A 16,177-nucleotide genomic window follows, 5' to 3' on the forward strand; every position below is an offset into this window, starting at 1 on the left:
GGCACTAAGCCACGAGCTAATAGCTACGCTTATAATTTGAAACTTGTCGGTGAATCAATTAGAACCGTTATTTTTGATAGGCCACTAGTTGTGATAGGTATTCCGGATAACATAACATGTCAGGTGACTGCCAGATGAAGAACTTGTCTAATTGATTTTGCCGTTTGCGAGGTATTTAAAAAGGTAATAACGTTAACGAAATTCTTGTCGTATACCACAGCGGTGGTCTGAGATAGTGCAAATGCCCGTACTGATTAAAAATGTCAAGATTTTTCGTGGAATTATCTTAGAAGTATATTCATCTGGTTTGATGTGGAGGGTCATCATAATGCTGTCTCACGCCTCCACCGGAACAGTTTTCTAGCTCGGGCTCCGCGGTATCTAGTTAACTAGGCCGGGGGTATGATATGACCCAACAGACCTTACTTAAGGCAGTGATACGTCTTAACTTAAAGTGTGAATTTGTTTGACTATTTGTGACAGTGTTTGCTCGTATGATAGCAACCGTGGATGAGTAGGCAAGAGAACGAGCTCTAATGGCGCAATAAATAGGCACCATTTCCCTCTTATAACTTTCGGTTGAAATTTCAATGAACTTTGATTTCGCGCGAATCTTTTCAACCTTACCGCTGGCACTTTTAAACGTGTGATTTGTTTCAGAAACAAGGTAATCATGGTTATAAGTGTAAATTGTGAAATTGTTAGATGGTAACAGATGTAATTTTCTAAATTTTGAGTAGATAAAGTGAATGATCAAACTTTTAAAAATTCTTATTAACAGACTAAAAACCAACGCGTAGGTGCAATGTTTTAGAAAGTTCTCCAGGAAAATCACCACATTTTCTTTAAATTGTCCGTTTGATATGTTTTCTTCGTCTACAGTTATGCCTGGTAAACATGGAGATTGAATAGCGTTGAAAGTAAACTTATGTTATGTTGATCTGTAAGATGTGTACGTTTCTTAGTCATTTGAACCCGTAAAGCTTCGTACAGCACTTAAACATTTTGAGCCAGCATGAGCACGATGAAATGAGAACCAATCGGAAATAATTAACTGTCGATATTGGATAATTAAGGAAAAGAGTCATCGGGGAATGTTTAAATAGTTAAAGGTTAGAAAACCACAAATACGTCAAAAGTTATGTCTCTAGTGACATTTTCTCACCAGTCCATGCAAATAAAAGCTGACGCCCGTGTACATCAGCCAATAGTAAGGCTTTGAAGTGAGTCGTATTGTTAGAAATTAGCTATTTTGTCTTTCTCGTGTACTTCGAATATTTTGAGAAACTCGTGCGTAATCGCCCGCGCATAACAAACTTTGGCTATTTTCCGTCTCTTGCGTCAACAAATTCAACTGGGATTTCGAAACGGTAAGAGATTGATAAAAAAATCAGCATATACCCTTGCTTACTTGGTATATATATTTGCTTTGATTTCGTTCGAGCATGCACGAGCTTGTGGAAAAAGACTAGTTTCTCCTGTTTTTAATGTTTTTATCTCTAAAGATCCCGTGAAACTGTTCACGGACAGTAGGTTTGCAAGTGATCACATAACTCGTAGGATTAACTGGACTTTTTTTCTGATATGGTGTTAGTGACAGTGTAACATCGCCCTAATTCGTCAACTAAATATTTGTCGAACCCCCAGTGCTCATAGGAAAAGTAACAATCTTTGGCGACTAGAGCAGCTTATATTCCTGGGTGGGTTGAATAGGGGGGGCTAACCCGGTATCGTATGGTCTCGCTGGCATGCGATGTCACGGCGTTCTTCCGTCACCTGCTATCGTGATTGGCACTTGTCACGATTTCTCCCCGGAGGATGAATGCTCGTCAAAGTGTCGTTTTCTTGTCCGGAGATGTACCTTTCAAGTTGAAGAGATGTAAATTTCATGTTTTCGGTTGTAAATTTCATGTCGTGGCGTGTACAGGGATCGTCTGCTGCTTTACTTTGTAATCTCAACTCGGGGAAGGACGCGTGACGGAATGTGCGCTCGAAACTCCCGCATCAGCCAACTTTGTTATTACTGCTTCGAAAATATCGTGGTAGTTATTTGATTATAATAATGACGATAAATTATTAAAGCTTTATATTTTTGTACACGGTCTCGTTGATTTCACTTTACCAAGCTCGCACGATGTCTCGGAAATTCTTCTTGTGAGTTTATCACTCTTATGTCGTCAACATTTTTTTCGTTATAACCATACCTTCCTATTTGGAAGTGTCATCAATTTCAAATCGGTACCTGAAAATCGGATATGTAGCTTTGTTTTTGTCAAAGCAAAACATGGAAACAGTGTCTGCTACCCGTTGTGTGCTCGGAATATTTGCTTAGTTTCGCGATTTGTAGTGTTTGCATTACTTAAGTTAAGGTGACTATGAACGATAAGGTGTAAGCCTGCCGAGATTTAGGTTGACTTATACGGCATGCCATTACGACTTTTTAATAACGATTTCATTGTCCCCAAATCCTCAAGTGGTTGTGCCGCTAACTGAGAGTGCACCGCGTGTACGGCGAGCTTACACTTTCTAAGATGGGAACGATAACCGAGCAAGTACTTGACGATGGGGTTTTATTTGAAGTGCTCAATACATTTATTCGTCCTCCCTCCACTTTTTCTTCAAATTTACACTTAAATGTAATTTATCTTAGCACCATGTAAGTGCCTTAATCGAAGGTTGGTCGTGTCGATTTGGATAGCGTCACAGATGGGGTTTACCTTTGACCAGAACAAACATAATTAGTAATGATGTAAAAAAAAAAAAAAAAAAGATCGCGAACCAAGACCCTAGGTTTCGTTTCAGGTCCTCGTCCGCTTATTGAATCAAACCCCGAGATTCTCTGTCTGTATAGCACATTGTCTCAGTCCAATGACCCCAGTCTTCAAAGGCTTCGCACAAATAGTGTGCCCGTGCGTGTGGACATAGTTTGTTTAATGCGTTAGGTGAAAAGGATGGAATGATAGAAAGAATTCTGCGATGCGACAGGAATTTTAAAGAAATCGACAGATTGCTGCCAGGGTTCATTTCCATTGTCATAGCGTCTGAATGGACAGCATATACCCGTCAACCGATCAAATATTGAGACAACCCTCTAGCCTCGTCAAGCATTAGTTGTTTTCAGGATTTCCAAATACTACAAATGAATGATTTTAATATATACAGTAAAATTTATCACTTAATAACGAGGAAATGAACTGGTTAAATTTGAATTTGCCCTCAGTAAACACTGGAATGTCAACTTTGTCTTCATTTTTCTTTGAATTATGATTCTATTTTTGTATTTCAACTACGAGCAGTACATTCCTGCTTAGGAAGTGTCGCAAGGATGCATTTACAATGAAACAATCATACCAGCTTTTTTTAACTAACTCTGAGGAGACTTTTGCTGAATGCAATCAGACAAAAATTAACATGTTTTCTCCCTTCATTTAGTAGAATACAGAAAAGTTGTTAATTATACAATACTTGAAAACAAAAGATGTGTTAGTCTGTGAATCTGATTGCATTCGAACTACCTAAGGCGAGTTTTATTGTGAACGCACCCACATACATTAAAGTCAAACACATTTAGTTTGTATATTCTGATTGCCAACATTAATATTTAATTTGAAAGGAATATTTCTTGTGTTATTTGGTTAAACAGGTACAACAAATTACTTAATTGTAGTTTGTCTACTTTAAGATCTCAAGGTTTCATGTGAGTGAAGCCAACATGAAATGGAGGTCACACAATGATGTCAGCATATTGTTTGAATGGGTTTAAATATTAAAGAAACATTTTAATTTCTTTCCAGATCTATATACATTTACTAAGCCATGACAATGAACTATTCTCAACTGGGCCACATCTTTGTCTTTCTCCTGGTGTTGGAGGCAGTCTGGGCAGAAATGATGCACATGCAAAGAGACTTCAGGGATGCTTCTAAGTTCAATATCTACCGGAAATACCAAAATCAAGTAACAGCTAGCATAGAGGCTATGGGAGAAGTAGGTTCACAAGTTCTGTAATATATTTAGAAAACAATTCATCTAGAAGATAGTAGAATTAAAAAATAAGACATTTGTAAGCATGTAAAGATTATGAAATTAAGATTTGTATTCAACCTTTCTTGGTATATTTTTACAGCGTCTAGAACTTTATTTTTGTCACTTTAGCATGACTAAGTGCCTTATTTATATTAATTCATCTTCCTTTCACAGGAGTACCTGTACAAGTTTGACTACATGAACTGCACGACCCCAAGTCTGAGGCGTAAACGAAGAGAAATTCCCAGGTTTGCTCGCAGTATGGTATTACCTTATAAAATTAGACCCTTCAAAAGCAAAGTTCAGGAAGTGATCGATGCTGGCTCAGAATCTGACTGCTCTTTGGAACAAAAGAGGAAGGCAATCAGTAAACTACAAAGTACTTTCGGCCTCAATGTGACAGGAGAGCTGGATGAAAAAACACTAGCACTAATGAGGAAGCCGCGCTGTGGTAACTCTGACAAAGACATTATCAAAAATGTTACAGCTCTCATAGATGATACTGAAGAAGAATTGAGTGATACAAACACCACTGCCACCAGTCTCTTTAACTCGGCAACCAACGGTTCTTCAAACAACACCAGTGGAACAACACCAGCCCCTTCTGAAGATGGCACCACTGTAGCCTCCTCATCCAGGCAGAGCATCCTTCTTTCTACCATTGCTCCCAGTTCTTCTGAGCCTGACAATTCCTACACTTTGAGACATCGAAGAAAGCGTCAGGTCGACGAGATTATGCAAAGACTGCAGGGTGAGACTCAGCGTGAACTTGAAAAACGAGCCAAGATTGTGCACATGGTACGCAGACGCCGTAGGAGATCTGCAGTGATGACACAGCAAAGACAACCCATTGGTCATTTACAGGGCAATGATCGTGTCGTTACATGGCGCCTGACAGGCAGTAGCAGTCATATAGATGTCATCTGGTTGCGTGCACTAATCAGCATGGCCTTCCGCATGTGGTCTGAAGTTAGTCCTCTGAAATTCCAAGAATTACCAGTTGGTCATGTTCAAGACTTGGATATCTCCATTTCATTTGGAAGATGTAAGTTTAAGATTCAATAATGTATCAGCATGCTCATTTTCTTTTATGATAAAAAGGAGCATCTTGTTACCATGTTCAACAGACTACATACATTTCATCCATCTTAAAGCCTGAAAAGCCATGTTTTTATAATTTCAAAGTTCACACTTAAAGACATATGCATAAATTTAACAATAATCTAACACAATATGAAATGTCCAGAAGTTTTGATTCCAATTTTTTCTTTCAATTTCAGCGGTTCACAACTGCCCCTTTGTGTTCGATGGCCCAGGTGGTGAGGTGGCCCACTCCCGATTATTTTCCATTAACGTGGAAATCCACATGGATGATGATGAGAACTATGTGAACCTACCAGCAGGCCCTACCAGTGGAAATGAGGTGAATACAATGGTGGTGTTGCTTCATGAGATTGGTCACAGCCTTGGCATTCAGCACATTGCTCATCCCTTTGCAGTAATGGTGCCACTCTATGACGTAGCAGGGGCCACCGTTGAGCTGAGTGAAGCGGATAGGAACGTCGTGTTAAGAATGTATGGTAAGTAGCTATGGGAATTGTGTTCATTGGAAAGAGTGAGAGTAACATTTATTGACAGGTCTTGTTAAATATTCTTGTGAAATATTAAATAGGTGATTTTTTTAACATCTCTTATTTCTAAACAGAAGTATATAGCTTTCATACAGTGATGCATTCAAGCTTTTTTCCATTAATTAACACATGGTACATTGACAGAAAACAACAAGGCCATAATATGTATTGTCTTTCCTCCCAGGTCCGTGCACTTCCAAGATGAGTACAGCTTTTGACTGGGTTAGGGTACGTCCTGATGGCACCGTCTTCTACAACACATACTTCTTCTCTGCCGGCTCCGCATACTGGATGTATTTGAACAGCGAAAACAGGCCCAGATATGGGGATCCCTTGGAGATCCAGGTGGAGTGGCAAGGTGTGCCAGATAATTTGGATACTTACCTGCACTTGTGGTACCAGAAAACAGACACCTATCCCAGTACTATGGTCAATGAACAGCTCTTTATAAAAGGTAAGATGCCACTTGTTAATCGGCCTTTACTTAATCTTTACTTAATCTTACTGGGAGGTATTGTTTGTTTTTGTTTTTTTTTTTAGTAGTAGTGGTAGTAATAGTGGAAGAAGTAGTAGTAAAGTTAGAGATTCAACTATAATTTCAACTTCAATGGAGTTTTAAATAATTGGATGAATTAAAACTTGGATGGTTTGTGTAGCGTTTATACCTTTGCCAGCTTTGTTGTATGAAGATGATTATATTTCAATAAATCTATGGTTTAGGAGACACAGTCTACGTGTATGACCCAGCTGCCGACAAGGTGAAGAACACAACGACTATTCAGTCCAGGTTTGGACACGCCATCCCCAACAACCTGGATGCTGCATGCTTTGAGAACAGAGGCAGATCCACAGTATATTTCTTCAAAGGAAAAATGGTAAGACTCTTACAAATCTGTTTTGATGATAAACACTACCAATGAAAGTTAACTATTCAATGCAGGGGCGGATGCAGAGATATTTTCTGACAGTCTTCCAAATTATCTTTGTTGATCCAACCTCCATTTTTGACCGTCTTCCGAAAACCCGTCAATGAAAACTTGAAAATCTGACCGTCTTCCGGAAGACCCAGAAGACGGCCTAAATCCACCCCTGCAATGATTCAGAATGTTCTTAAGAGAAACAAGATATTAGCAGCACAAAGTTTTTCCATATTGGCGAAGCATGCAAGTATTTTTTCGATACATTAATAACTTCAGATCAGTGGTCTACAGAGGATATTTTAAAATTTTAATTGTGCATATTTATTTTATTTCATTTATTTATTATTCATAATATTATTATCATTATTTTATTTATTTATGTTTTTGCATAACAAACTTTATTTACTGAAATAGTAAATTCCACTTTTCTCTCCTTTCTTTGTAGGTGTACACATATAACGTGCATACTGGAGAGGTGACTACGAAATCTTTTACAGAACAGTTTCCCACCATGTCAAACAGTGAACAGCTGACTGGCAATATTGATGCATGCTACTACTCCTACAACACAAAGCACCTATACTTTATAAAAGACGATAAGGTGTGGCAAAATGAATGTTTTGATGTGAACCAAACACAAATCACAAACTGTTTAAGGTACATAAACAAGCGCAGTCATCGATGGAGATATCTCTGCGAGGTGTGATTGGACATGACAAGGATGATGACAAGTTTGAATCTAGTATTGTTTTGCTGAGTGCCAAGACCCCAGTGTTTATGATGTTTTATCAGAGAAAATTTATTTATGTATTAATATTAAAAAGCCAATTGATAACAAAAAAGATAATTAAGTGTCAGTGTGACCCTGGATCACACAGAAGATGTGAAAGTCGTCCTATGAATTGTGAGCAGTTGAATACAGGATGTATAGTCCATGATCAGCATACAAACATATACACACACAAGGAAGGACATTTGTGTTCCTTACAAACTTTCATAAAGAAAAGCAGATTCCTATGTAAAGCAAGACTGATGCCTCTTGAACTTAAAAAGCATGGACTTTTCAAGAAGGACACATGGTCATAATCTACAAGGAAAAATGTCTGATAATGGTATGCTGAATATGCTGAAGAGAGAGTATTATATTTTTCTACTAAATTATTAGTGATAGTAGTAAGGACTTCTAGTCTGAGTTGTAAAGTAAGGCAGAATAAACAATTTTTGTATGAATACTAATTTTTTCAACTTGAAGCTAACTTGCTTTAAAACAGATAAGTGCATATCTTTTAGCGGTAGCAACTGTTGTCTGTCAAGTCAAAGATGTACATTTCTTATGTGCAGTTTAAATTATTACTGCTGAAGTAAGGTGTAAAGCTTATATAAGTATTGATCATTTTTACAGTAGGTGATTAGGCTGCTGAAGTTTATCATCAACATATCATTTAGTTATAATATGTGTGGTATATGATTATAACTAAATAGTTCAGATGCTGTTTTGTATTACTCATAATATTGTGCTATGCCAGTAGCATTGACAATACAAATTTAAGATTTTGGAGGTTACATGATAAACTCAATATATATATATATATACCTAATGTAATATAACTACCAAAAGCAACAGGGATTAGTTGGAAAGGTGATCATTGTACAGTGTATAACTAGTCTATACAGGCAGTAATTTTACACAAACAACAGAAAAAAAGAAATTTTTAAATTAAAATTTGCATCATTAAGCTTCATTTATATTTATTTTAATGCTGTATAATGCAAAAATTTAAAAAAAATAAGTAAAAAAAATAAATAAAATGCTGTGCAGATATAATTCTAACCACACTGTATTTTAGAAGAACTTTGAAAAAGTTTGAACTTGAGGCATCTTAGCAGTAGATATTAGTGTCTGTTGTGTGGGCCCTGCCCCCAAATCTTCTCTGCCTGTATGCACTAGTCAGTGGTGTAGCAACTAGTCACAGGTGTACATGTTGCAATGTACAGACTTTTAGGCATCTTTATTATTGATACACATATATGTGAGCATCCAGAACTGTACATTATATTTTGCCAAATATGTTTGTGCTATCTAATTTATGTAGCGTATTTGTCTGTGTTTCTTTTTAGTCTGTTTCTTGCTCTATATTTGACAAAAGGTACCATGTGACTGCTCTTACTCTGTAGTTCACAGATATGGCCTAGCATATCATCCCATTATGAACGTCATTCTCTAAATTATTCTCATCAAAATGAGGGAATATATCCTCTGTAGAGAGCCATTTTTATATAATATTAAAAATCACTTCATGTTCTGCACCAATGGAAGCAATAAAATGTTTTGTTTCAAAATAAAACTGCTATATTTTGTTATTTCTTGTTGTATTGTTGTTGGTCTTGTCAGCTAACTTGTTTCATAGCAAAGAAAGCAACCTTGGTCTAAGGACTGTGTAATTGATCAGCAACAATTGTCCAACAAACTACTGCAAGGAAGCTCAGAAGAAATGCCAGAAGACGATATAAGTGTAATAAATTGAAGTTTCTACATAAATAAAAATGCACATGGAAGTACTGATCTTGAATAATATTCTAACAAAACAAAAACAAATTTGCCTTTCACGTAATGTAGAAATGAGAAATCTGAATGATAATATTATTTCCATACTATTTTAGTCATGGTTTCAAAGATAATCAATATAATGAGCTGATGATTTCGCCAAGCCCATCTAATAAACAATTCAACAGAACAGACACACAGTCAAATGATTTAGGTTAAGGTCAGCTACATCGGAAAATCAAAATTTATGAAAGAACATTTCTATCAGTTTCTCCAACATTAGAAGAGATACATGCCAAAATAGCAGCAATGTAGAGCCTCTAACCCACTCTACGGGTGCAGTTAATGACCTGCAAATAAACTGATTCTTTTGTCTTGTTGTTTTATGAAAATCAGATCAAATGTATACCACACAAAATCTGCCAAAAAGGATGAACATCTTTATATTTACTGGTGAACATTTTTAGTTTTAGCCCCAGACAGCTGAACTTACTATTATGCACTTTACTCTTGTGCTTCAAATTTTTTATGTTAAAATATTTACTTAACTTTTTTGCAAGAAAGCATTATTTAATGTTTGTCAGAGGTTTATACCTTAATCAATTGTGATTTTATTTTTTCTAAAAGAAATTTAACTTCAATCAGTGTCAGAATGAATCATTCATTTTGTCCTTAAAGTAACATCAAAACTACTCAAATTAGAAAGCTAACTCTTTCAGAGAAAAGAGTCCAATTTTATACAAACAATAGTTATCATAACATTTAAATTATTTTTTTCATTTAACAAAATTTCAAAATCAACTTTAACTTAAATCCCTCAGCAGTATCTAAAAACAACATGCACTTGAGGCGACTTCTTTAACTAACATGCATGACCATCTTGAAAAGTGTAGAGATAGATACATTTGTAGATAGATAGATAAATGGAAATGAAACCTAAGAAAAGCTACCTCAACTAATACACAATTAATCATTTTTGATCACTGAAGTGAAGTATTTAATTTAATTGAAATGGAAGGTGTTTGAAGTGAGGTTTCAGATATATTTTACAGTATATTAGTTATAAGCAATGATGTTAGACTGCCATTGGCAGCCATTTCTAAACTTATATCACTAAATAAATCATTTTGCCAGCTATCATATTCAATTGTTCAAACAATGCTGCACTGTGGGCACCAAATTATTCCCTTTCTTTCCCTTTCATTCCCTTTTCAGTTTTTGTCATACTGTGTCTATAAACTAGGAAACACAAGAACAGGTCCCCATTGTTACCGAACCATTGCTGTCCTTAATACATATGTGACTGCAAACAAGATGATTCTCTGCATAAAACGTGCTGCATACTAAACTTAATGATCAAGAAACGTCTTGGTCTCTCATACATGAATGCAAACAGGGTGATTCTGTGCATCAACGTGCTGGGTAAATCATCCAGAAGATAAGGTGGACTGGAGTATTTGCTGTGTAACCGAGTCAACTGTAAACACCTACCTACTTTAACCTCCCTCAAGAGTAGTGCTCAAACTTTAAACAGGCATAAACTTTCTATATGGCTTCTTCTATGGAATGTACCGTTAAGTCAACTTTGTACACGCACCCCTCTCTAATCGCAGCATAGGAGGCCAATTTTTTTTCTCTCATCATAATTGTGGTGTTATGTACACTGGCATTATTAACTGGTCTGCCAATTCCTCACATATCACTGATACTTAGAAGAATCCTGAAAACTATCCTTGTCATTATCTTGGAAAAATATGTTATACACATTGATCTGAACCCAGTCTTCCTTTTTGCCTTCTTCCTCCCTTTTATAAATAGGAAAAAGAACTTCTATGTCCAGCCTCAAAAATAGTTCATGTTGTTACAAAATTTTCTTTCCTAATTTTCACACAATCACTGAGCCAAAGCTATAAGTGAAGATGTGAATTCTGACTTAGTTTGAACACACTGATACTTTTACCTTTCCTGATGCTCCATTATATCTCATAAGTACAGAATCTGTGCCACATTTGCATGCTAACTTAACATTAAAAATTAACAGAAAAACATACTTCATATTATCTCATTTGGAAAATGGGCTATCATATGGAACTGATGTTTTTTTTTTTTTAATTGTCCCTGTTTGAAATCAGTCAAATTCTTTCAGGTGTGCAGAGCCCTTGGCATCTATCTGAGTTTGTGTTAAACTTTTCCTCCCTTTTTCATAACTAAGAAAGACAAATATTAGTCTGTTGTTCTGAAAATTACTTCTAAATGACTTAGTCCAGGAATGTGCAAACAAATTGTTTGATTTTATGATTTGCAAGTTGATATCAAACACTTTTGGCTGGCTCAAATTGGTTCAACAAATAATTCTGGTTGCATTGAGAAAACAGCCAAGTTCATCAAACAGTTTTGGAGGTGATTGATTAGATAAACAGCTGATTACTTTCAAAATATTTCAGGCAACTACATTCTTGTACAACAGCATGTGTAAAATGTTCCCTATTTATGATTTGCACCTAAGTTTGGTACAGCTCATAAAATCCAGAAGTAATAAAAATGGAATATGTAATGTAAGAAATATTCTCAGAATTCACTATCTTTACAGGTTTTCTTGAATTCCAATTTCAATATAAAAATAGAGTTATGAAATAATATTCACTGATACAGAAAAAAATAATAAGCACTCTGACTATCTAGCGATATTACATTGCTGTGTAAGCAGGAGAGGAAGCCGAGAGATTCCCATGTTCTCCAGGCTGTAGAAGTCTCCAGAAGACTTATCAACCAATTAACCCCCTCAGAGCAAACACCCTAGCACAACACTCACATTAATGAGAATTAGGTGAAAATGATGCGGCAGCTTCAAAGAGGGAGTCCCCTAAGCTGCCACTTGAGAGGCATCTCTTGCGGAGATACAGGAGATTTGTCCCACACGAGGACTCCATGACGATGACAACATGTCACACTTCAAGTCATGTGGACGAGACAAGAAACATATACAGTGGGTGGATGACACAGAGACATAAGGGGGGAGGCTGAGTGCAGGAATGTTAATCCCTAGGGGTCAAAAAGGATGCAGTATAGGTGTGTGTGTGCTTGGAGGAGGGGGGGGGGGGGGGTCTTAAGGGCCAAGTTCATAGACTAACATACAGTTAAGTTACTATAGGAGCATAAAGAAATGTAATCTTATTTACAGGAACATCCCCAGGCCTGGCCAGGGTCAGTTTTAGGTTGCTTGTGTGTTAATTCGTTCTCATGTTTGTATCCTTTGGTACCTCTTTATAAAGAATACCATGTTTTACCACAAAATGAAATTTCAAATCAAAAGGCTTCCTTTTTATGATTTCATGAGCAAAAACCAGAATTGTGTACATTTAAACTGCATTTCCATTTAACGTCAATATCCCCTTTCCCAAAACAGATGCATAGGACATATATCCAAAGCCCAAGAAACCTCTTTACTTTACATTAATTTTTGCTTGTCAGTTGTACCTAGCAAATGCATGTTACTTGAAAAAAGTTAATTTTAACAACTAATCAAAAAATCGCTGGTTAACTTTCTGTAAGTGACAAGTTCAGCAATGACAGCACCATAATTTTTTTCAATTAAAGGAGGATCAAACATCTGATGGAACATTCCAATAATATGGCAATGAAAAATGAAAATGTGCACCCCATGAAAACACCTCCTTAAAGCAAAGTATTATTATCTATGTAATGTTTACATCTGCAGGTATATTTACTACTGGAAAGTTCTACACCCACGCATCTGGCATTGTCTGTGTCAAGAACTTTGCTATCATTTGAGTATGTTAACATGGGTAGAACCATGAACTTTTCACATGATAACATGTAAACAGACAGGATAACAGTGATTCCAACTTTCTTTAAACCCCACCTTGAACAGAAACCACCAAAAATGAAATCCATATCTGAACTTGAAGGTACTGTAAACACATAAAGTAAAGTTAAATGAGAGGTGTAAAACATTCCCGCCATCAAGGTATCAGTGAATCAACATGGGAATTGTTTTTTTTTTCACAGCAATAACAGACAGAGCATCTAGATAAGACCTGAACTTCTCAACTTCATCTGTGTACATAGCATGAATGAAAGTAAATGTGGCTGTTTGTGACAGGGCTCTATTTGTCACTGTTATCCATTTTACAAGATAGAGTGGGACATCAGAGGAGACAGACACACTTTTACACTTGTTGTCCTTAAGTGCTGTTTACATGGGTTATCAGGATTGGGGGCAAGATTCCCTTGGCTCCGTCTGAAGAAGATGCAGAAAAGTTTCCATTTTATTGGATACAATATATGTCAATCACTTTGTCCCAGACATAACTTTTTTATGGATAAGCAAAAAAAGTATACTTTCTTAAAGGGTGCCTTGCACCTTTCTGATAAGACCATCCCTGAGGAAGTTTCTTTGAAGTTCCTCAAAACTATCAGTTGACAGTGATACCAGCAGGCACTTGCCAAACATTCCCAATCAGTCAAGTATCATATAGGAAGCATAATGTTTCTATTATACTAAATGTAAAAATAGTTATTTTGTAACTTATTTATCTTCACTTTAAGTAAAAAATGCATTGTGGAATTCTCTTCCACATTAACAGCCATTCCCTTCACAAATCACTCTTCATTCCAGCTAATTAATCTAGTCAAAAATTCCACAGACCTCCCAAAATAGTGACTATAAACCATTATGCAACGTTAGAGCCACAAATGAGGCACAAAATTCCATTTCAGTACTTGGAACTGCCACCAGTCATTTTCCCCTTTATCAATGTGAATATATGTTAAAGATATCCCCATTCACCAGCTGTCCTGCTCTGTAGGTTGAGAAATTGTCACATTTATTCTTCTCAAGTTAAATTTTCTGTCATCGATTTATGCACATGTAGACCTAGGATAGAAGATTTATTTTGGGTCCTAGTGTAGATATATATACAGGTCTACCCAACTACCAGACTGGGCACCGAATGATTCTGAATTCACCAGTAGATCGGACCACACTACCTGTTTTTAAGGTGTGCATCAGTATCAGACGCGACACCGCTCTTGCCTAGTATGCGATGTGATAGCAATGATTCTGAGCGGGGTAGGAATGTAGTGCCGAAAATGAGGTGCAATACCCGGATGACAGGATGCATACTGACACACACATTGAAAACGGGTAGTGTGGTCCAATCTACCAGTGAATTCAGGATCATTCAGTGCCGAGACTGGTAGTTGGGTAGGCCTGATATATATATTATTTATTGGTCACAATAAAAGGATATACGTGAGATGAGATTATCAATGTTATGTAAGCTTCCCAGGGAACTTGGCTCTTATAAAATAAGCTCCAGATGTTTCTTCCCTAATTTCAGTCAGGATGTCTCCTCTTTGTTTTCACACTTAGACTTTAATTTTTTTCCAAGTACCCTTCTCCAGGACACAAACATACATTAAAACATTAGAGAACAAGAACTCTGATATTAGCAACAATTGGCTGAAAACAACTATCAAGACAACTTTGTAATATTGACAAAGTTTTTTTTACAAATATCATGAAAAAATTAGATGAGGCGGAATTTAAAAAAATCAAAACCAGCATTTCAAATCAAAACTGATTCACTATCAATAATAAATATGTATATATTCCCTGCTGTTGAGCATGGGTTTTATGTCACCAAGCCTAAAAGATGAAGTATAAGAAAAAAATGCACCTCCTGTATCAGGTTATTCTAAGAGTAGCGCATACAGTCAATATTATGGGCGCAAGTGTTGCCTTATGATTACTTTATCAAACATAGAGGATTGGTTTATCAGCCAAGTTTATCAGTTATCAAGTGTCAACAATTTTCACTTTTTTTCAACATAAAGGGTCTTTCATTCAGTGCTGGGACACATACAGGGGCAGGGGTTAGCACATAGGAAGAAAAATGAGACAGAGAAGTCTGGACTTGTCTCCGTTTTCTCAACCAAAAAAAGGGGGGAACAAAATTTGAGATCCATTATGTTAAGTGAGTGAGTGAGTGAGGTGGTTAAAAAAACATCCTGAGTTATTAATAAAAATCCATCCATCTTGTAAAATCTATCTGTTCATTATTCATATTCTAAAAGTAAACCAGGAAGATACTTAATTCTCCAGAAAAAAGTCATTTTTACAAATAAGATCTTTTTTCACAATAATCATTAAATCAGGCTTCAAGTTATCTCTGGCAGTCTTACAGCCTTGTAATTTAATTAACCATAACAGAACTGTTAAATCATGCTGTGGGGACTCCATTCTATCCGAACCTTAGAAACTCCTGCAATGAAAAAAGCCTGAAAGCAGCCGCCTGCAACTGAACAAACTCTTATCAAAAACTAGCTCCAATTAGCAGGAAGCGAAAAATGAAATAGAACATTTACAAAAAAAAAAAAAAAAAAAAAAAAAAAATAGAAAAATGTCCAGGATTACAAATAAGAGGAAACAGAAATTGCTTTCCCATCCTTTTGGTTTGTGTTCAGCTATTTTGCTGAGTGATCAGGGTCATTTCAGCTGCTTTCAACTGTTTTTTATGACTGACCATAGAAAGGCATTAGTATAATCAGATCATTTGGGGGTCTGAAAGAGAAGGTGTGCTTTCCCACAATGCCAGGAGGCTCACGAGGGAGATGGCACTCCTGGATGGATGCCTGTCCTTTCTATAAAAAAAGAGCAAGAAAAGCTTTGAGAAATGCTATGGAGTGTTTTTTTAATATATATATATATCTTTGCAACAACTTTGTTCTACATCTTGAACACTTTCAATAGACCGTAAAATCATTAATAGTACAAAATACAAACTTAAGTTAATAGCAGTGTGCACTAAAAAACAATAAGCTGAAAAAAGCTGTTGCCAACAGTTTCTGTACTCATGCAATGTGTGAGACAGCCCCTACAAATGGCCCCTTAAAACATAGAATGATATATGCATGACCGCACCAATTTTTTATGTGCTAAGCATATGAAAACCATGACTGATAATTTAAAGTGACCAGTAACTTCAAATGAACATTTTTAACTTCTTAATACACACCAATGATCAAAAAGA

At 36.3% G+C, this 16,177-nt stretch overlaps 1 protein-coding gene across 5 annotated transcripts in view; it reads left to right on the forward strand.

The window, feature by feature from the left end:
- Positions 1–8,938, forward strand: part of LOC106169665 (matrix metalloproteinase-21) — a 29,900-nt gene extending 20,962 nt beyond the window's left edge. For 4 of the 5 annotated variants that reach the window (XM_087001462.1, XM_013549227.2, XM_013549229.2 and 1 more), the window contains 6 exons: positions 3,795–3,987; positions 4,201–5,071; positions 5,307–5,606; positions 5,842–6,111; positions 6,378–6,532; positions 7,023–8,938. In XM_087001462.1, the coding sequence (XP_086857588.1) occupies positions 3,817–3,987; positions 4,201–5,071; positions 5,307–5,606; positions 5,842–6,111; positions 6,378–6,532; positions 7,023–7,283 (2,028 nt within the window). In that variant the 5' untranslated portion in view covers positions 3,795–3,816 and the 3' untranslated portion in view covers positions 7,284–8,938. Of the gene's footprint in view, positions 1–12; positions 184–3,794; positions 3,988–4,200; positions 5,072–5,306; positions 5,607–5,841; positions 6,112–6,377; positions 6,533–7,022 lie in introns of those variants that run through there. The other variant, XM_013549231.2, reaches the window with a different exon arrangement.
- Positions 8,939–16,177: the final 7,239 nt, after the last annotated feature.

The sequence above is a fragment of the Lingula anatina genome, chromosome 1 (assembly GCF_051362555.1).
Source record: "Lingula anatina isolate TDL-2025a chromosome 1, LinAna3.0, whole genome shotgun sequence".
In the NCBI taxonomy this organism is placed as follows: Eukaryota; Metazoa; Brachiopoda; class Lingulata; order Lingulida; family Lingulidae; genus Lingula; species Lingula anatina.